This window comes from Sabethes cyaneus, chromosome 2 (genome assembly GCF_943734655.1).
Source record: "Sabethes cyaneus chromosome 2, idSabCyanKW18_F2, whole genome shotgun sequence".
In the NCBI taxonomy this organism is placed as follows: Eukaryota; Metazoa; Arthropoda; class Insecta; order Diptera; family Culicidae; genus Sabethes; species Sabethes cyaneus.
In genome coordinates this window covers 198,605,363-198,628,706 of record NC_071354.1, presented here as the reverse complement: position 1 = coordinate 198,628,706, position 23,344 = coordinate 198,605,363, and the positions used below count along the sequence as shown (strand labels likewise).

At 40.4% G+C, this 23,344-nt stretch overlaps 2 protein-coding genes across 5 annotated transcripts in view; both read right to left on the bottom strand.

The window, feature by feature from the left end:
- LOC128738109 (four and a half LIM domains protein 2) overlaps positions 1-23,344 on the bottom strand; it is a 335,738-nt gene that overhangs the window by 246,357 nt on the left and 66,037 nt on the right. The window contains exons 1-2 of one of the 4 annotated variants that reach the window (XM_053832967.1): positions 3,471-3,604; positions 1,872-2,259 (exon numbers count right to left, since the gene is read on the bottom strand). The exons of 1 other annotated variant lie outside the window; for it this stretch is intronic. In XM_053832967.1, the coding sequence (XP_053688942.1) occupies positions 1,872-2,194 (323 nt within the window). In that variant the 5' untranslated portion in view covers positions 2,195-2,259; positions 3,471-3,604. Of the gene's footprint in view, positions 1-1,871; positions 2,507-2,985; positions 3,227-3,470; positions 3,605-23,344 lie in introns of those variants that run through there. 2 more of the 4 variants (XM_053832965.1, XM_053832964.1) reach the window with 2 other exon arrangements.
- Positions 16,994-18,391, bottom strand: LOC128738110 (uncharacterized). Its single transcript, XM_053832975.1, has one exon. The coding sequence runs from the start codon at positions 18,322-18,324 to the stop codon at positions 17,518-17,520; it is 807 nt and encodes a 268-aa protein (XP_053688950.1). The 5' UTR covers positions 18,325-18,391; the 3' UTR covers positions 16,994-17,517.

Below are 23,344 nucleotides of genomic sequence, written 5' to 3'. Positions count from 1 at the left end.
GTGGATAAAGTTTAGCTTTGTTGGCAGATCATAGACAAACTTCAGTTTTGGTTGTCTACATGATGATCGAAGATTGTACATTATCATAGAATTAAGCGAAATACACGATTAACTGCTTATTTTTGAAGAATGCTTTAACTTTTCTGACGATGCCATTCGTGAGGCTTTGCAAAAACGTTCACTGAAATTTTTCGCACTGCTACAAACCACATTTTCAAGAAAATTTTACCGGCGTTAACTTCTTTACCATACTTCTTTAGGTGCCTTTTGATTACAGTATCTTTCAATGGGCCGCACTTCTCGGTAGTTTGGAGGGTTTTGCCATTTTTTAACAAATTCAACTTGTTCAGTTCTGAGCAGTGTCAAAATCGCAGCAGCAAAGTGAGCTGGTGCTAGATCCGGCCAAAACTGTTCTGTTCTGATGCATCTTACGTCATCAGAAACATTTGTCCTTTGTACAGAGTTAAGAAATACGGACCCGGAAGTGTACTTGTGTTCAATTTGACGTACGGTTCGTCGTCTATCAAACGCAACGATAGGACTTTTTCAGGGGAAGGTTATACAAGATCCGTGACATTTTCTTCGAGCCAATTTGGGTGCTCGTTGTTTCTTGTAGGTTCTAATGTTACAGCGCTTTTGTACAGTTCCGATATTTATGCTTAATTTTTTGGCAATATAACGAACAGAATGCGTAACAATTCAATGCAATTTTTCTTAACGATTAGCTAGTATATACAGTATAAGCTTCTTCATACTTAACTTTTTGAGCACCCCTGGCTATGAACACTTCGCGGTTTTCGCTAATTCACGCAATGATAGCTTCTCCGAGCGCCATTTGTGCAGAAATAATCTACGTCTGGACATGCTAACCCGAACCATCCTCTTGAAATTTGTACTTAGTTTGAAATTTGACATTACAGCTCGGACTCGATTATCCGGGTGTTCACTTTTATTTTCAGTCCGGATAATCGAATCACCCGGATAATCGAATCATGTTTTTGGTACTAAAATTTTTTTTGAGTGTCATGTGTTTTGACTTTTAGGTGTCATAAATGTATATCTAGTATTGATTAATCTCCCCTGAAGTTAGAAAATTTCTTTCTTACGATTTTTTTCACTGACGAGTTTTATTTTTTATACAAAATTTATTTTGTTTGTCATGTTTCTTTACTTTTAGGATTCATAAAAGTTTTATATTATTGAATAATTTACGCTAAAGTTAGAAAATTCCTTTTTATTGACTTTTTTCACTGATGATGATGGTTGATGGTCGTGACGATGGTGATGATGATGATTTTGATAATGATGATGATGATTTTCTTGAAGATGATGATTATTTTGATGATGATGATGATGATGATAATGATGATGATGGTGATGAAATATGAATCATACCGCACAACAATTGAAAATTGATGCATTACTCGCTGATAAAAATATATAGAAAAGGAATTTTTTACCTTTAGGGGGGTGAATCAGTATTTGTCATGCTAGAATCATTATCTAACTAGAAACTATGACATTTGTGTTTAAAAGAAATTATTTAAAAAAAAACATGTTTTTTTTTCACCCGGATAATCGAGTCTAAAAACCCGGATAATCGAATCCCCGGTTAAACGAATCCCCGGATAATCGAGTCCGAACTGTATTTATCACTTGTGTTGCAAAAAATGATATACACACCGAAATAGAATTCATAATTGTTCGTTTAGAATTAACTTAAACCATTGAAAAACACGTGTCCATTTTATAATGGGAACATCCTTTACAGTCTATAAAATGACATCCAATTGACATCATCACCGAATTCGAATCTTATCGCTTTGGAAAAAATAGACACGACAAAGTGCGATTCAGACAAAACATCTTACCCATCGTTATCGGCAGCGTTATCATCGCAAAGGCAGCTCCACTCGAGCGATATTTCATCATCGTCACAGTCGGCTTCTCCCTGAGGAATGGATTTCTTTCTGCGAATTGCTAAATTCCGTTCCCGGGAGGGAAATTTGGGCGTTTTTCGAATCACTACCGGGTGCACCTCGATCGTGGAAGACTTTACCACCATCGACAGTGGCGGTGGTGGTGTGCTCGGTAATGGCGGTGGTGGTGTACTCGGCAATGGCGGTGGAACATCGTCGTCGAAACTCGGTTCCAGTTCCAAATCCGCCGGATAGGCTCGATGAAGTGATGACATTTTCTGCGCCCCTCCTGTGACAATGTTGTTTACGTGCTGGCCGAATGTGAGCAGATTTTTACCATCTAAGTGCATGGTTGGGAAATTATTTCACTATCACTAAAGGCCCAGCCACTGAGCTTCCGGGCCGGGTGGGTGGATAAACGAACGGACTTGTGCAACAAAACATACACGACGGGACGGGACATTTGATGGGAAATGTGACACCGATAATCTGCTTACAAACAAGTAACTAATAATGCGATTTGTGGTTGAATTTGGGGCCAGAAGTACCTAGTTCGATGTGGGGTAGTTTATTGACTACATATTTTCATAATATTGCTTTTAGAGCACCATATTAGCGGTTTTTTATGCAATAATGAAGACTTTAAATCCGAAAAGAAAGTGGAATTTGCATTGTTTTTATATTATTTGATTAAACATAATCGATGAAACTTGAGTAAGAGTGTGACAATTCAATTGATTGATGGGAGCTGATTAAACCTGTCTTATCGTTTTTTACTCGTACTATGTTGGTAACTTCCTTTACTAATTTCTACGATTATCAGTATTTAGTGTTGAACGTAACTGTTAATTTCAAGATAACAAGGGTCAATGATTACTTCATGGAAAAAAGTTAATCTTTTTTATGACAATGCCGATTGTTTTAGTCACGCTGTCAATGAAAATTTGCCACAATTATTGACAATTACTGCTATTCAGTTAGTGATAAATTAGAAAAAAATCATGCTAATTCCGAACGATGCATTTTGCAATAATCGTAATTGGAGAAAACAAATCGCAACGTTTACTGGGTACTGTTTGCTCCGTCACTTGTCATAAACATTCGAAGGCCCACTGCACACCAACAACCCTTTTACGGAACAAACACTCTTGATCACTTGGTTCATAACACCACCAACACCAGCACAAAATCATGATCATGCACTGCATGCAGACTAGATTACTCATGAACGGCACGGCATGCTCAGCGATCGATTCCGAATTTGTCTGTCTGTTTGTCTACCCGCTCGGTTATGTCAGAGCTTTATTATGCACGCTAACATTTCGGAACCGGTTTTTTGTTTTCAATACGCGAAACTGACTGATCGACATAACCTCAGAGAATATGCTCACGATCTTCCGGCAGCGACATGTACAAATTATAATTATGTTTTGTTTTTTTTTTTCACTATGACCTTTCTTAACTTCTAATGAATGGGACAAAACACAGCACAAACTCGTAGTTAAGCCATCAACACAAAGAAAGCACCCATTCTTTCCAGTTATTCTTTACCAAATTAGAACTAAACGCCGACTCGGAAAAGTCTCCGCCAATTGTACGCGCGATGGACAAACTTCGCGAAATACCGACCGATGGTTTTGATTCGTCGAGCAGCTGAAGCTCGAAGCTGGCTGGCTTCGTCAGCCCCACCAGACCAGCACACCGCGGCTAAAATGCACCAAAAGTGCCCAGCAACGAAAGCAGTAGAATGGAGCACTTGGAAGCAAAACAAACGATAAGGCCGTAACCGTACACAAACGGCTTGGTTGGTTGTCGCGCGCCGATCGAAGCAATCGATGTCGGTATGGGTTACGTCGTCGCGATCCAAAACAAACACTCACTCCGACTGCCCGACTGACTGACTGACTAAGCGAGGCTAAGCCACGGGCTTCGGTCTAAGCGCTCGCTTAACTGGACAACGACGACGTGACACGGAGCTACAGCAAAGTATGCATCGCTGTGTGCGGGAATCCGCAATACCGATTTGCCCCGATCGTCGATATGAAAGGGGTATTGTTGCTGGACCGGCAGGCCAACGGGGCGGCGGAGATGCGCCTCCCCACTTTGCAACCCGTACCGCACCAGCATGGCCTTCATGACCATGTGTTGAAGACAATTGGCAATACCTACATACCATTTGTGATAGCTTGCATTAACTGGTCTAATGCGAATTTGCGTCGTATGTTGATGAGGAACTCTTCTTAAATAAGCGAGTAATTAATTTTGTATTTTTAAGTCGTGTTTATATCACAGAAATTTTTCAGAAAAATTTCTGCGTATACATTCCCAACAAACATTTTATTTGAACAGTAGATTATTCAACCGTTATATAACCAATGTTCAGGAATAAAACGTTTAATAAGCAATTATACAGCAAAAATGGTCGATTAATACACAGCGGAAGTCCTGTGCGCTCTTTACTAAACTTTTCGGGGATCCAAACTAACAAAAATCAGGGCCGGCGTTTCAGTGGCATTAGAGGCAGTGATCGGTACCATTTGTAATGTTTATTGAAATAAATACAAACGAGAATTTTCTCAGTTGAGACAATTTTTAAAAACGTGGCCAAATAGTCTTCTTGGAAGACGTTTTGACCATCTACTATCACAAGGACACATCTCCCTTTTTCGCTGGCTGGAAGCACCTTGTTAATTTGCCATCCCAGGTAACCAATAAGCATTAATAATGCTATTCAAATGCAAGCCAATAAACCTTCAAGGTGAAATTAGTTGTCATCGATTTTGCAAATTTTAAAAGCAGTTTTTTTGTTTGAAACAAAAATTCTATTCATGAAAATATATTCGCTGTGCTCAGATTGGCAAGAAGAATGCAGTGAATAAATTTCTATAAACTGAACCCCACTTTTCAGCCCAAAAACTGCTTCCGAAATTGGCCTCTCTGACGAAAAGTTAATGACTGCTAATTTCCCGTTAAGTCACCTTAATTTAGGCTTCAAATGGTGAGTTGACAACCTGGAGCGAGCGTCAAACACAGCCCTGGTCCTCACAAACTCCCGCCTCACGCCTCCACGAGTCACATGATACCAAATGCGGCTTAGCCTGGGCAATGTTGTCAATCTGACAACAGCGAAGTGAGGAGGTGCGACGCGAATACTGGCACGGTAACCATAGCATGGCGGTAGAGGAAATGCTTCGTCAAACACGAGCGTCTGTTCACCAAGGGGGTGCGGCTCAAACAGTTACGGGCGGCTGATTATTATACAGGGACTCTAAACAGTGCTGTGCACGATGGTCCTCCGGCGAGACAGGGGGTTAGGGGCAAGCCCAATAAGCCGCCCTGGACAATACAAAGTTACCAACAACGAAGAACAAAATAAGGATCGGAACAATCGGCGTCGACCTACGCGACGAAATAAGGACTACGATTGGAAACTCGGGACATGGAATTGCAAATCGCTCAGCTTCCCGGGTTGCGATAGGATAACCTATGATGAACTACATCCCCGAAACTTCGAAGTCGTAGCACTGCAGAAACTTTGCTGGACAGGACAGAAGGTATGGAAAAGCGGGCATCAAGCGGCTACTTTCTACCAGAGCTGTGACACCACCAACGAGCTGGGAACCTTGGGCTTTATAGTACTGTGAAAAATGCGCCAGCGTGTGATTGGTTGGCAACCGATCAACGCAAGGATGTGCAAGTTGAGGATTAAGGACCGTTTCTTCAATTACAGTATCATCAATGTGCATTGCCCACACGAAGGGAGACCCGATGACGAGAAGGAGGCGTTCTACGCGCAGCTGGAGCAGGTGTATGATGGCTGTCCGCGACGGGACGTGAAAATCGTAATCGGTGACATGAACGCGCAGGTAGGACGGGAAGCTATATATAGACCGGTTATCCGGCCAAACAGCCTGCATGTCGCAACGAACGGAATAACGGAGATTCGGACTATTTCCTAGTTGCAGTCTGCATGCGCTCAAAACTCTCGACGCTGCATAACACGCGTCGAAGTCGTACGCCGCGACCCAACATCGAGCAGCTACGAGACACCAGAGTTGCCCAGGAATACGCGCGGCAGCTGGAAGCAGCGCTACCAACGGAAGAGCAACTTCACGCAGCAACTCTTGAAGATGGTTGGAAAGACATTAAGAGCGCCATCGGTAGTACTGCTCTAGCGGCACTAGGTACAATGAATCCGAACCGAAAAAAACGATTGGTTCGCCGGCGAATGCGAGCAATTAGTGCAGGAGAAGAATGCAGCACGTGCGAGAATGCTGCAACACCGTACCAGAGCGAATGTGGAGCGATATAAACAAGTACGGAACAGGCAAAACTCGGTCTTCCGGAGGAAAAAGCGCCAACAGGAAGAACGAGATCACGAGGCGATGAAAGAACTGTACCGTGCTAACGATAAACGGAAGTTCTACGAGAAGTTAAACCGTTCGCGTAAAGGCTATGTGCCGCAGGCCGACATGTGTCGGGATTCAGACGGTAATCTTCTCACGAACGAACGTGAAGTGATCGAGAAGTGGAAGCAGTATTATGACGAGCACCTTAACAGCGATGTAGCTGAACATGAACGTGACGAGATGGCAATAGATCTTGGAGCACATGCAGAAGACGACAGAATACCGGCCACCGATCTCCAGGGGGTAGCAGAAGAGATCGGTCGGCTGAAGAACAATAAAGCGGCTGGGGCTGATCAGCTATCCGGCGAGCTTCTGAAATACGGTGGTAACGCATTGGCTAGAGCGCTGCACTGGGTCATTGTCAAGATTTGGAAGGAGGAGTTACTACCAGAGGAGTGGACGGAAGGCAACGTTTGTCCGATCTACAAAAAGGGCGACAAGTTAGACTGTTGTAATTACCGTGCAATCACACTGCTAAAATCCGCCTACAAGGTACTCTCCCAACTTTTATGTCGTCGATTATCACCATTTGCAAAGGTGTTCGGGGGACAATATCAAGCGGGATTCATGGGTGCCCGTGCCACCACGGATCAAATTTTCGCGCTTTGACAAGTGTTGCAGAAATGTCGCGAATACAACGTGCCCACGCATCATTCATTCATCGACTTCAAATCGGCGTATGACACGATCGATCGAGATCAGCTATGGCAGATTATGCACTACTAAGGATTTCCGGATAAACTAACGCGATTGGTCAAGGCGACGATGGTTCGAGTAATGTGTGTTGTTCGAGTATCAGGGGCAGTCTCGAGTTCCTTTGAATCTCGAAGAGGGTTACTGCAAGGTAAGCCCATTACCTTCATGCACCTTCACCATCATGTTTGCTATTCAACATCGCTTTGGAGGGCGTGATAAGAAAAGCGGCGATAGCCACGAGTGGCACGATATTCACGAAGTCCGTCCAGCTTCTTGGCTTCGCTGACGACGTTGACATCATTACACGTACCTTCGAGAGAATGGCGGAAACGTACATCGGACTGAAAGCTGAAGCCAAACGGATTGGACTTGTCATTAATGTATCGAAAACAAAATACATGAAAGGAAGAGGTTCTAGAGAAGTGAATGCTGACCTCCCTCCCCGGATTCATTAAAATCGAGATGGTAGAAAAGTTCGTGTATCTGGGCTCACTGGTTACCGCAGACAACGACACCAGCAGAGAAATACAAAGACGCATTATGGCAGGAAATCGTGCCTACTTTGGACTCCGTAGGACGCTGCGATCGAACCAAGTTCGCCACCGCACGAAGTTAACAATCTACAAGACGCTGATTAGACCGGTAGTCCTTTATGGCCATGAGGCATGGACCATGCTCGTGGAGGACCAACGCGCCCTTACTGTTTTCGAACGGAAGGTGCTGCGCACCATCTACGGTGGAGTTCAGTTGGAAGACGCAACGTGGAGGAGGCGAACGAACCATGAATTGCATCAGCTGCTTAGGGAACCACCCATCGCTCACACCGCAAAAATCGGTCGCCTGCGAAGGGCTGGGCACGTCGCGAGGATGTCGGACGACAGCCCGGTTGAAAAAGTACTCAATAACGATCCGACTGGAATAAGACGGTGGGGCGCGCAGCGAGCAAGATGGATCGATCAAGTGGAAGGCGACCTGCGGACCCTACATAGACTACGTGGCTGACGAATTGCGGCCATGAACCGAGTGGAATGGAGACGACTTCTTCGTACAGCAGAGGAAACCACGGCCTGGAGCTTATTGAGTAAGTAATTGCTACTTAGAAACTGGCAAAATATAGCCGTATACTTTACTGCCTAACTTATCATAGTGCTAACAATGCTTATTTGCTGCTGATTCTCCTAGGTTTATTCCGCTCATCGTAAAGAACTTGCGATCTGTTGGGACAAGAAACAAGGTATGACGCTGGTCTAATAAGCCAGTCGTCGTATGTTCGAATCTCTGCTAGGAGAGGCTGTTAGAGTCAATAGGATCGTAGCAACTGGCCCTGCAATTGTCCTGTACTCTAACAGCTGGCTGCGAAGTCTGTCGTATATAAACAGAAGGTCATGTTTCGCTAACGGAATGTAGCACCTAGGCTTTGCTTTGCTTTTTGGCGCGTAAAAAGCTGGCAAGTCTTTGTTAATGCCGTCAACGCCCAATACTACTCTCTGTGCTCTCGGATCAGTTCTGAATAGCTGAAAATTGCGTATTATGCACTTACTGTTCAATAAGCGATAACATTTAAGTGACATTGTTGACAAATTTTATGTCTTGAAAGTGAACAGTTATAAAAAAGTGACCGTCCAACCCTATCTTTCATCCGATTGTACCCGATATACTGAAAGAATTTAATCAAAATTGATGTCTTATATGCAAAAGGGGTTGACGGAATTTTCATGCATGTGACGTGATGCAGCAATTTTCAAAGTGAGGAAGAATTAGCCACTGTCTGATCCGAAAATAGTTTTTCGGTGATTAATTTGTTGCTTTACCATTAGTTGCATGCAGGCTTGGCATACACTTTTCGCTTCGATTTTGCTTTTTTGATTACTGCATCTCAGCCAAGCAAAATTTGAAAATGTGATGTATGGGGCGTTTGTAGAATTTATTATTATCTACAATATTGCTGAAGCAAGCATTACTGTGCATTTAGTATTTATGGCGCTATAAGGCTGCTACCCTCTTGGTAGCAAAAAGAGCGCTCTTTTTTGCTACCAACGGCATTGCTGCCCTACAGCGCCGTAAATACTCAAGGTAAAACTTTACTTTCTTCAGCAATATTATACATAATAACTAGCTCGACAAATGCCCCATACACCGCTTGTTCAAATTCTGCTTGGCTGCGGAGCAGTTATCAAAAGAGCAAAATCAAAGCGAAAAGTGTATGCCAAGCTTGGTTACATGCAATTGTCTACATACTTTGAATTGTATTGCTGTTAAGTGTGAAATAACTGATAAATAGAGTGTATCTAGTCTAGTGATATCCGTTAATCGTACGATTAATTCAACTAATCGAATAACACATGGAATATTCGAATAATTTTTAATCGAATACTGCCAGAACGAATAGTTGAATTAATCGATTAATGCAGACGACGCTCACCGATTAATCGGTAATCGAATAATTGAAAATTTCGGACATCACTAAGTGTATCTCTATTTTCAAGTAAATTGACGAATGTGAACCAGTGGTAAATGATAACCCAGATTAGGGTAAGGAACGAGTTAAGCAGTGTCACCTATTTTAATCAATTGAAAATAAATGAGCCGAAAATGCACTTTTTTATTCATATTTTCAAAATGTTTTGATAGGATCATCTTCACAAATCACTTAACCATACATTTGATTCACACAAATACAATTTACTGGGTTTCCGACAAGAAATATGATGAATTAAAAATTGTTGTCCAAAAACGTACATTTTTCAGCTGCTGAAGGCAATCGCCACCTCGCTACTAACGAACCCATCACATTTTTAAGCATTGATTACAACCACTCTAAAAGTCTAGCACTCAATTGTCACATACCATATTATTCACTCCCTTTTTTTCTATTATCTAAGGCTTTGTCAAGTATAATCAATATATATAGAATGCCAGTGTCGCTGCAGTGCGCGTGGTAAACATCACACATGTTCAGATAATGTATTTACATTATATATGCAAATGTGTGTGTGCCTGAGATTCATCAAAAGAGGAATCTCATTGTCAAACTTTGACAACCAGTGTGATTGGAAACTTCGCTTGCTTCAAATTTCTGAAAAAGTCGGTGCAAAAGGGCGCAGTTGTGGGATTCTATTCATCCGGACGAAAAGAAAAAGAACCTTTAAAACCATTTCACTGGCATAAAACACAGCGGAGAACGCACTGATGACAGCACCAACCAGCGCACAGATAAAGAACAGATAAATAACAATGAGCAACTTTGACAATGAAGTTCCCGATTCACAGACTTGGTACAGATTGTTAGCACCATGTTTACCACAATGAGTCCTATAGAAAAACAGCGACACTGGCATTCTATATATATTGATTCTACTCTTTGTCACTAGCCGAAAGTTTTATTATTTTCTAACAAAGCTGAAAACAAATTCTGAATTGACGGAACCTGTTCACCAGTAGCAGCAGCTGCAGCACAACTGATGAACTATCGTGTTGCCAAGACACTGTTCGGTTCTGGAAATAAGAATTTTAAGTTTGAAATTAACTGAAACCTCCTATGTTGAAAACGTGGTTCAATACTTTCAAGAGAAATGTATGTTCATAATTAATTTTTCTTTATTAAAAACAACACAAAAGACAGCTTTTTCAATAATTTTCGAAGATTTTCTCAGTGATTTAATAAAGCAACGATGTGTTTCAATGTTATTTGCTTTGACAACACTGTTCTGAGTCGGATCGTTTGTACTGCTATGTTTACCTCTTTTGTTCTCCCACCATCCTTATGAACAGCGAGTGAGACGTCAAACTCGCAGTTTCCCATAAGAACACTAGAGAATAAAAGAGACGACGAATACCGTTTGCCGAAAGGTGAGTGTATGCCCCGATAAACAATTTAGACAGATGGCATTTCACGCATCTATGCCGATTACGCACCAGATGCCGATTAGTCGGTCGCGGATAGGAACGCGAACTTACTGAATAGAGGGAACAGTTCGAGAGATTTTTTACGGGGACGTAAAAAAAATCAGATTTCAGGATTGCTTAAAAAAGCACCTTGAGGGTGAAAATATGTTCGGTCTGATCAAAATTAGTTCCACCGCTCCAACTTTTAAAGCGGAAAATCAAAAGTTTAGCACAATAATAGTGTCTTCCAATGGTAACAGCTTGAAGAACTAAAGATAGCAAGAAGATTGGTATGCCCCGATATCCCCCACTTAGTCAACCCATCGCTTGTAATAAGGTAAAACAATTAGTGACCCGCTTAGACTGCTTAAAACCGGTTCTTTACCCTATTTATTTTTTCCGTTCAACCGTAAGTTGTGCATCCACTGACAAATATATGTATTACGTTTTGAGCAAGATCCTTAACCCTCTAACGGGTAAGGCCGTCTGTAGCTCCAGAGCCACATATGTAATTTGTTTTGAATTGACAATATAAAAAATGTGTTTAGAACAGATATTTTGATATTAATATCATTTTGACCTTGCATTCAAAAGTTATCATCTATTAAAAACAAAAATTCAGGAAAATTCCGAAAAAAATTATTGCGCGAAAAGGGAATACCGTGGACCCCCGTTCGTTTGACCCTTTTTAATCTGGACACTTTTTAATTTGAACCCCGGTGGTTTGCACGATGTGCAAATTAAAAATGGTTCAAACGTCAATCTCTACATGGCATCATTTGTCTCCGCAGACAATGCACATAAACACGATTTGTTTATACTGATCTAGCGTGTTTAATCAGTTTCACATTTCGTTTCCCAACGATTACGATAGAAATCCGACCGGAGAATAAAATATTCGCTGCTTGCAACTGCCAACAAAATCAAACCACTGAAACAATAACAAAGAGCACGGCGGCCAGTTCATGCCAGTTTCAACATATTTAGGGTTGCCAGTGGTTCAAATCAAAAACGAACCCCGTTAGTTTGCACGAGGAATCGTTCAAACGAACGGGGGTCCACTGTATCCTTACTCTCGAAAAAAAAAATTTATGTATAATTTGCATGCTTTATTTCAATTTTGAAATAAATCTGAATTCAAAAAATATCTGGATTGAGCGTTGGACATGGGAAAACAAAAAGAAAAATTATTCTTTTTTGACTTGGCGCTCGTCCAGACAATTATTTTTGCACGAAAATTAACACTTGAGCTTCTTTTGAATATACTTCCATGAAAAAATAGTCATTAGCTTGATTGCATCGTTTTGACGATGTTGCCCGTTAGAGGGTTAAACCAGCCAACATTCGTAGCATGCCAGTTACCTAAAGTTGACTAGTGCTATAAGTAATATGTCACTCAAAAATTTTTAATATGCGATATCGTCACCAATCACCAGAAAAAATGTGATTGTGGCCTTATGAAACTTTTAGTGTAATTATAAACTCTAAGAAACGAATAAAACTGATATACAGAGTACAGGCAGTTAGGAAAGTTAAACTTGTCTTCTCGTATCAAATTAGTAGGAATGTTTCAGAGCATTTATTACAATTCAGAAAACGTCTATGTTTGACGGAATATTTTCTCCAAAATCAACTTGGCACATACCATTTTCGAAGTGCGTTTTAATGATTTATATTTAAAATATGTTTGCTTCATTTTACATTATTATTTAAACGGAGTCCGCTACTTAGTTACTGTTTCCCTTTCACCATAAAGTATACACATGTCCCCTGAGGTTTATAATTTCTTACGGACGCAGGCATGCTCGTCATTTAGTTTTCGTTCGGTCCGCCAGATGAACAAATGGGACTAAAGAGATTGAGGAAAATGAAAAGTTCTCCCGCCATCATCATTTGTGTGCCGAAAGCAGCACCTGGCGGTGCATAGCGTGAACTTGCTGAAGCAAGAAAATTAAAAACTAGGAATGTTCACGTTGTAAGTACACAAGTATTCAAATTAACCAAATTAAATTGAAAAATACTATGTCGAATTTAATCACTTTTATCGTGGCAATTATTTCCTGGCTACAGTATTGCCCGGAACGTGAACGTGCACCTGAACTGCTTGCTGCGGTTGAACCAATTTCTGAAGCGACTCCCGGCAGACGGACGCGATGTGACCTTTTTTGCGACACAGAAAGCAGCTAGCATCCTTGTGCGAACAGTCCGCTTCCTTGTGCCCGTTGTGGCCGCAAATTTTGCAGCGATGTTGTCCCGGGGCGGCCTTTTGCGGCGACTGTTGATTTGGCTTTCCGGTTGTCGTAGTCTTCGGTGGCACCACCAGTTTGGGTTTTCCTGCCGCCTGATGTGGCTTCGCCGGCTTGGCATGCGTTGATTGCGTTGGTTTCGATGGGCCATTTGCAGTAAGTGATGGTAACGTAAAGCTTGGCAAATTAACTACTTGAACCGAATTTTTGTTCTTCGCTGGTGACGTTGACGCTTTAGTAGTGGTTGCACTGTTTGGCTGTTGTTGTATATGAACATGCACATGAACTGCCTGCTGGGTCTGCTTCTGCTGCATTTGATGTTTTGCCCGACAATCGAGTGCGGTATGACCTTTTTGCGTGTTTGCGGCTTTCGTTTTTTTGGGCGTCGTCCCTTGCGACTTCGAAGAACTGTTCCAATCAGGCATTTTATTGACGCTTGAGATTATACCACTTTCGCAGTTAATTATCACTCTAGTTTAACGAAAATATTTTTTTCTGATAGATAACTCTAGTAATCAAATCTAGCTTAAAACGCTTGTTTTGCGCAGTTCTTGATTCGTGCCACAATCAATGATATAATGAATCAGACTGAACCTAGACAGCTAAGACATGAGACCGGCGCAGCTACCGCTGTTTTTCGATGTATTCACCAGGTTCAATACTTATTTACAGTATGTATATTTGTGTACCACCTTTCCAGTCTTCCAGCTGGCCTCGAGGTACGACACTAGTCTAACAAATCAATCGTCGTATGTTCGAAGTTCGGTTGAGAAAGACTGTTAAAGCTAATGGGATCGTAGCACTAAGAAGCCCCACAGTTGTCCTGTACACTAATAGTTGGCTACAAAAACTGTCGAACAAAAAATCAGACGGTCAAATTCCAAACACGGAATGCTACAGACTACAGTAAATATTTTTTGCCGGTTATCAGCAAAATTTTACTTAGTTTTGACAAGCTGAATTATCAATTTTAAATTCAGTATAATATTTTTGATCAGCAACTTGAAATGTTAAAATTTTGTTAAACATTCAGTGCCTTTTACGTACAGTCGAAAAATAAGACAAATCTGCATTCTACCAATGTCAGGAAAATATTTCAAAATGTCTAATTTGCCATTTTTCAGACCTCTGAAAATATATATAAATCTATACCTATAAAGAAGGATTTCTGTCTGTCTGTCTGTCTGTCTGTCTGTCTGTCTGTCTGTCCGTATGTTTCTTATAGAATCGAAAACTACTGAACCAATCGGCATGAAAATATGCATGTAGAGGTTTTTTGGGGCCAGGAAAGGTTTTAGTGATGGTTAGAAACCCCTCCCCCCACTAAGAGGGGGGCTCCCACACAAATGAAACACAAATTTCTGCATAACTCGACAACTAATCAAGCAAATAGAACAAAATTTGGCATGTGGGTGTTTTCGGTGACAAGAATTTATTCTATGGTAAATTGAGACCCCTCCCCTCTTTATAAGGGGAATTATAACTCCTCTCCTCTTTAAAAGGGGGGCCTTCCATACAAATTTCCTCATAACTCGAGAACTAATCAAGCAAATGGAACAAAATTTGGCATGTGAAAGTTATCGAGGGCAAGAATATTTTCTATAGTAAATAAGGACCCCTTCCTACTTTAAGAGGGGGGGCTCCTATACAAACGAAATACAAATTTCCTCATAACTCGAGAACTAATCAAGCAAATGGAACCAAATTTGGCACGTGGGTGTTTTTGGAGACAAAAATTTTTTCTATGATGAATTGGGACCCCTCCCCACTTTAGGAAGGGGGGCTCCTATACAAATGAAATGCAAATTTTCTCATAACTCGAGAATTAATCAAGCAAATGGAACCAAATTTGGCATGTGAAAGTTTTCTAGGGCATGAATATTTTCTATGGTGAATTAGAACCCCTCCCCACTTTAAGAGGGGGGGCTCCTATACAAACGAAATACAAATTTCCTCATAACTCGAGAACTAATCAAGCAAATGGAACCAAATTTGACACGTGGGTGTTTTTGGAGACAAAAATTTTTTCTATGATGAACTGGGACTCCTCCTCATTTTAGGAGGGGGGGCTCCTATACAAATGAAATACAAATTTCCTCATAACTCGAGAGCTAATCAAGCAAATGAAACCAAATTTGGCATATGAAAGTTTTCGAGGGCAAGAATATTTTCTATGGTAAATAAGGACCCCTCCCCACTTTAAGAGGGGGGGCTCCTATACAAACGAAATACAAATTTCCTCATAACTCGAGAACTAATCAAGCAAATGGAACCAAATTTGGCACGTGGGTGTTTTTGGAGACAAAATTTTTTTCTATGATGAATTGGGACCCCTACCCACTTTAGGAGGGGGGGCTCCTATACAAATGAAATTCAAATTTCCTCATAACTCGAGAACTAATCAAGCAAATAGAACCAAATTTGGCATGTGGAGGTTTCTGGAGGCAAAAATATTTTCTATGGTGAATTAGGACCCCTCCCAACTTTAAGAGGGGGTGCTTCTACACAAATGAAAAACAAATTTCCTCATAATTCGAGAACTAATCAAGCAAATGGAACCATATTTGGCATGTGGGTGTTTTTGGAGGCAACCATTTTTCCTATAATGAATTAGGACCCCTTACCTTTTTAAGAGGGGGGCTCTCATACAAACGAAATACAAATTTCCTCATAACTCTAGAACTAATCAAGTAAATGGAACCAAATTTATCATGTGGGTGTTTTTGTAGGCAAGAATATTTTCTATGGTATATTTTCTATGGATTTTCCCACTTTAAGAGGAGGGGGGCTCCTATACAAATGAAAAACAAATTTCCTCATAACTCGAGAACTAATCAAGCAAATGGAACCAAATTTGACATGTAAGTGGTTTTGGACGCAAGATTTTTTTCTATGGTGAATTGAGACCTCTCTTCTTTAGAATGCGAGTTATGGCCCATCTCTCCTTTAAGAGGGTGGGCTTCCATACAAATGAAATGCAAATTTCCTCTTATCTCGAGAACTAATCAATCAAATGGAACCAAATTTGGCATGTGGGAGTTTTAGATGGCAAAAATTTTTTCTATGGCGAATTACAACCCCTTCCCCTTTTAAGAGGGGAGCTCCCATACAAATGAAATTCAAATTTTCTTATAACTTGAGAACTAATCAAGCAAATGGAACCAAATTTGGCATGCGGGAGATTTTGGAGTCTTGAATTTATTTTACGATAGTTAGAGACCTCTCACCCCTGTGTACTCTCATACAAATAAAACAGAAATTTTTGCGAAACTCAAAAACTAATCGAACTCGAGAAATTCGAGACTCTTTCATAAAACATTAGTCAATACAAGACCACAAAAACTATCTATAGTAACACTAGATCATTCAGGACGAGACGGTCGCGAGTGTTGCCGGTGACCCGCCGTCGGAAGCAAAAGCAAAAGCAAAAGGGGAATCTCATTGTCAAACTTTGACAACCAGTTTAAAATTTCGAATATGGCTGCCAAGTAATGTAATTGTAAACTTCGCTAGCTTCAAATTTCTGAAAAAATTGGTGCAAAAAGACTCAGTTGAGGGATTCAATTCATCCGGACGAAAAAAAATTAGCGTTTAAAAACATTTCACTGGCATGAAAACACAGCGATGAGCGCACTGATGACAGCACCAACCAGCGCACAGATAAAGAACAGATAAATAACAATAAGCAACTTTGACAATGAAGTTCCCGATTCACAGACTTGATACAGATTGTTAGCATCATGTTTACCACAATGAGTCCTGTAGAAAAACAGCGACACTGGCATTCTATATATATTGATTCTACTTTCAAAGGACTTCTCTAAGTTTTCGATCCATGTTCATGCTAATTATTAGCTTTACATTGTTTCAAAGTAATATTACAGACAAACAGACATAACACTCGTTTTCCATTCATCGTACCGATTAAACCGTCATTTCAAATTTGGGCTTAGTTGGGAATGTCTCCGTTTTGGTCAAAGTGGCGCTTTTTGACGAAAGAAGGGGAATTCCCCATAAAAAATACTTGCTACTTCTAGGGATACCCATATTGCTATTTGATATTTGGGCATGTCGATCATAGATGGCTCACATTTAGCCTGAGCATTAAATGTGAGGTACGATAATTTTAGTTGATTTTTCATCCAAGAGTTATGTCTGTTTGTCTGTGGTAATATTTTTGCTCATAAAACACCGATGAAACTGTGCTTAATAGAAGAGTGTTTAATTTGGTAATAATTTTGACAGTTTGGTTATAGTAATTACTGAGTGTTCAACATTCAGTAACAATTCGCTATACTTTTCAGTAAATAGAAATCAATTTGCTGGTATTCAGCAAACAAAAAAAAACAACGCCGAAAATTCTCATTCATTTTTCATTGCAGTGTTCTGCTGCACGTGCACATGCACCTGAACCGGTTGCGCTGCCGGCGCCGGTTGGTTCTGCTTCTGATGTTTCTCCCGGCAGACGGACGCTATGTGGCCCTTCTTGCGGCACAAAAAACAGGAAGCATCTTTGTGGGCACAATCGGCTTCCTTGTGCGAGTGGCCGCAAATTTTACAGCGATGCTCACCGGTGGTGCCTTTCGGCCTTTGCTTCTGCTTCTGCTGACCTTCGGGCGCCGGTAGTGCCACTTCCTGTCCGGTTGTCTGTGGTACCTTGGGAACCCTCGGTTGTTTTGGTTTCGCTGCTGCCTTATCAGGTGCCGGTGTTGGGGCCGATTTTTGCTGAGCCTGGACTGGTGGATGGGGTACGGGCTTATCAGTTTTATCTTCCGGTAATTTTCCACATGCAATTCGATCGCGAAGGGCTTCTTTCGCAAACGGACCAAAGCTGCACTTGAGTGAGAGCCGTTTCACATCATTGATAAATGCTCCTAATTGTTCGTTTGGACGTTGATTTCGACTGTAGAACTGACGACGGGCAAAGTATTGCAGCAATGCTGCTTTCAATTCTTCGAAAGATTTCTCTTTTGGATCCACCGGATCACAGCTCTCCTTTAGAATGCGGTAGGCATCCTGGCCAATACTCGTAATAAACAGCGGGACCTTTTTGGCCTCATCGTCGACGGAATTCAGCAGTAAAAAGTGCTCAAACTGCTCCAGATAATAATCGAAATCTCCGTTTCGGCAATCGAACGGCTCCAAACGGGAAAATAAACCGGCAGCCATTTTTTGATATTTCAATTGCACGCAAACGTGTACTATTTCGCAGCAAAATTTCTCACAGAGGGAACAACGTCCACATTTGCGCAGCTCCAACACATTACTGGTATTTTGTCCAGCTCTGGGGATCCCCGGATACTCGAAGCGATAGTATTTCATTTCATTAGTGTGTGCATTAGTCTTACCTTGTGATATAGGACTTGACTTGCAGCTTGACGTCGGGTTTTATAATATTGTTACAGTGGAATGAATTTTTTTAAGATTTATTTTTCAATTGCAACAAATCAACAAATCAATCTGTGAGACAACAATATCACACACATGGCCAGCAACTTATACTGCAAAGAATTAATATGAGTTCTGGATTGCAATTGCAGCATACGGGCTCGAACGTGCAACCACAACTTTTGTGTGTGTTTATTGCACCAATTTAACTAAAAATCGAAACTTTTTCATGACTAAGCAAACTGGTCATATGCTACGGGCATTTGCTATCAGAAAACGGCTTAATGATGATCGTTTGATATCGTCTTTCGCAGTTCTGATTGTTTATTCGCATGACCTTAGTAATTTCCTAGTCCAAGTCAATTACCGTCGATTCGGGCGAAATTGATCAGTCGGGTGAAATTGATCAGCTTGGACTAACGAGTAAAAAACTCTTTATTCTACGTTTATACTGATTCATAAAGCTGAATATGCACCCATCCACATAAAGATTGAGTTACAGGTCAAAGTCACTCGGCTTTCAGCAAGAGTGATCTTGTAAATGGCTTGATTTTTTATAATTTACTATTTTGATCGAATTGCAATTTTCAACATGCCCGATAAAACTCCTTGCTGTTAACACAAATTTCGTTGCAGAAGGAAATTTTGATAGAACTAATTCGATTCTCTAATTATCTGGCGGTGCTTTGATAATTTCCATGAATAAAATTATGCGACAGAAATTGTTTGATTTGACCTTTTACGAAATAAAACGATTGATAACATCATGAACTGAGGCAACATAGATTTCTAGATCGCTATGGGTGCGAAATGGAGCTGCCACCTGCGAAAGTTTATTCTTTCTGTAAAGCAGAATGGAGATTTATAAAAGGGTGCAAAAGACAGACAATACTTCGCACAAATTTTACAAACGCTCCATATGGCAGTTGCATGAGAGTGCAAGAGATCGGTTTGTGCTTACATAGCGAAATGCAACTACACATTCAAAGAGACAGTCAAGCTCCCGTATATGAGGAGAATTAAATTATTTGTTTCACTAGATTGGTGAAGATTGTATACGAAAATCGTACATTTACACATATATACAGCAATGTTTAAACAAAAACAAACGATTACGATGCTAAAATTGGCTTAATATCTTTTCTATCGTTCATATTTATTTAGCAGATGCATCAACCATGCTAATGTAGAGCTGACTGTTTGATTTTTGTGCTAGTTGCTGTACGCGACATTGTTGCCTACATACAGGCAATATCTCGATTACGCCAGATTTTATACTGCACGTAAGGTTATTGCTGTCAGAGCGTATGGTTTAATAGCAATATCGTCTTGATTTCTACGTGATCAATTTCACCCGTTATTTGTAAATTTTCAATTTCACGATTACATTAAGTTTTATCTAAAATAAAACTATTTATATAAGATATAGATGATACTGTCGTGTAGCCAGCACTACAGTACTTATTTTAAAATTGAATCATCTTCCTAAATATGTTTCTATTCAAAGATATTTAAAAAATACTCGAAAAAGTGATCAATTTCACCCGAATTCACGGTACTTCGGAACAAATAATTACTAGAAAGCATATCGAATATGAAAATATATGGACCAAAGCAACCATATACGGCGAACCACACATTTTTTCAGCCGTGTACTTTCCTCCCGAATATGCCAATAAACAGTCTTATGAACTATTTTTCGAAACAGTAGAAAACATTATATCAAATATGGAACCCGCAGTAAAACTACATATTTACGGCGACTGCAATCAGCGCAATGTGGACTTCATTGTAGACATTGAGTCAATGTCATTGACAATGAATCCCTTTTGCTTCCAGTAGTAGGCGAAAATAAAACATTGCATTACATCTTCTTATATATAAAAATGGATTTCTGTCTGTCTGTCGGGATGTTCCTTATAGAATCAAAAATTACTGAACCAATCGGCGTGAAAATTTGCATGTAGAGGTTTTTGGGGCCAGATAAGGTTTTAGTGATGGTTAGAGACCCCTCCCCCCACTAGGAGGGGGGGCTCCCATACAAATGAAACACAAATTTCTGCATAACTCGTGAACTAATCAAGCAAATAGAACAAAACAAGGCATGTGGGTGTTTTTGGTGACAAGAATTTATTCTATGGTAAACTGGGACCCCTCCCCTCTTTAGAAGAGGAATTATGACCCCTCCCCACTTTAGGAGGGGGGGGGCTTCCATACAAATGAAATACGAATTTCCTCATAACTCGAGAACTAATCAAGCAAATGGAATTTGGCATGTGAAGGTTTTTGAGGGCAAGAATATTTTCTATGGTGAATTAGGACCCCTCCCCACTTTAAGAGGGGGGCTCCTATTCAAACGAAATACAAATTTCCTCATAACTCGAGATCTAATCAAGCAAATGGAACCAAATTTGGCATGTGGGTGTTTTTGGAGACAAAATTTTTTTCGATGATGAATTGGGACCCCTCCCCACTTTGGGAAGGGGGAATCCTATACAAATGAAATACAAATTTCCTCATAACTCGAGAACTAATCAAGTAAATGGAACCAAATTTGGCATGTGAAAATTTTCGAGGGCAGGAATATTTTCTATGGTGAATTAGGACCCCTCCCCACTTTAAGAGGGGGGGCTTCTACACAAATGAAATGCAAATTTTGTCATAATTCGAGAACTAATCAAGCAAATGGAACCGTATTTGGCATGTGGGTGTTTTTTGGAGGCAACCATTTTTTCTATGATGAATAAGGACCCCTTACCTTTTTAGGAAGGGGGGCTCCCATACAAACGAAATACAAATTTCCTCATCACTCTAGAACTAATCAAGCAAATGGAACAAAATTTAGCATGTGGGTGTTTTTGCAGGCAAAAAAAATTTCTATGGTGAATTAGGATCCCTCCCCACTTTAGGAGGGGGGGGGGGGGGCTCCTATACAAATGAAAAACAAATTTCCTCATAACTCGAGAACTAATCAAACGAATGGAACCAAATTAGACATGTAAGTGGTTTTGGAGGCAAGATTTTTTTCTATGGTGAATTGAGGCCCCTCTCCTTTTTAGAAAGCGAGTTATGACCCATCTCCCCTCTAAGAGGGTGGGCATACAAATGAGAGAAATTTCCTCTTATCTCGAGAACTAATCAAGCAAATGGAACCAAATTTGGCATGTGAGAGTTTTAGATGGCAGAAATTTTTTCTATGGTGAATTACGACCCCTTCCCCTTTTAAGAGGGGGGGGGGGCTCCCATACAAATGAAATAGAAATTTTCTTAAAATTTGAGTACTAATCAAGCAAATGGAACCAAATTTGGAATGTCGCATGTGGGAGATTTTGGAGTCTTGAATTTATTTTATGATAGTTAGAGACCTCTCACCCCTGTGGTAGGGGGATATGGACTCTCATACAAATAAAACAGAAATTTTTGCGAAACTCAAAACCTAATCGAACTCGAGAAATTCGAGACTCTTCTATAAAACATTAGTCAATAATAAGACCACAAAAACTATTTATAGTAACACTAGATCATTCAGGACGAGACGGCCGCGAGTGTTGCCGGTGATCCGCCGTCGGAAGCGCCGCCCACTGGGGGGAGGCAACTCGCCGCAGAAATCACTACTGTCTAGGTTTATTTGTTTTCCTAGGTCTACCTGGGTTTCCTGGAACGAGCAACAGCGAGTAAGGAGAGGGTCGCGAAATGGTACTTTCCACAAAAAAGTTTTCCGTGAAATGGTACATTCCGCTTAAGGTTTTTCGCAAAATGATATTCGGCGAAATGTTGTACAATCATGGCGAATATTACTGTCCGCTTACTCTGGCTATGCAATGAGGGGACAGGGGAGTTGTTTTCTACTTTACTGTGAGGAAAAATTGCAAATTTGTATATTAAACTACCCATTCCTGGTAACTAATAAGCATTAACATAAGCAGCAAATCAGCGTATCTGGCATTTTATACTGCATGTTGTTGTATATTAGCATTTTGACTGCATAGGTGTTGTAAATTGGCATCCAAAATTGTATTCAAATTCTTCGTGTCAGTAATTAGCTGTAAATTAGCATTGTTAGCACTATAAGAAGGTTATCAGTAAAGTAGCTGTATATTTTGCCAAAATAGCATTTAAGTAGCATTTAAGGCGACTTAAATGCTTATTGGCCTACATTTGAATAGCATTGGTGATGCTTATTGGTTACCTGGGATGCTTTCATAGTTACGTAACTGCTAATCATCTAAGGTTGAACTCCGTAGAAACTTGCAAAACTCGAGATTGTGGCAAAGATCCGAGATTCATGATTCTACACAGGTACAACACAGGTTAATTTGTGGCAATACGAAGTTTGTCGGGTCAGCTAGTTTTTGATAAAATTTCACAATTTGGCCTGCATCAAATAAATTCAGTCAAAAATAGTCAAAATGCTTATTTGGACTTTCCTTTTACAAACTGCACAGACGACTTTACTGTGAATGCTTCACTATCTCCCTTATGGAAGAATGAATCATTTCACACAGCAATCGAATACTCAATTTTCACACACAATAGCTCTTAGCCTACTGACTTGGAATATGAAGAAGTGCCGGAATATAACAAAGCAAATTTTATAGAAATTAAGCGTAGACTATGTACAACAGAATGGCAACATGTGTTCTGTACTGAAGGAACCCAGCAAACAATTTGGTTTGTATATCTAGGTTTGCAACTGAGAGATACGAAATCATATCCGCACAAAAAAGTTATATTTTACGCCACATAAGAACATATACGTACCAAAGTGGAGGCAATATACGTGCAAAAATTTTGACAATCA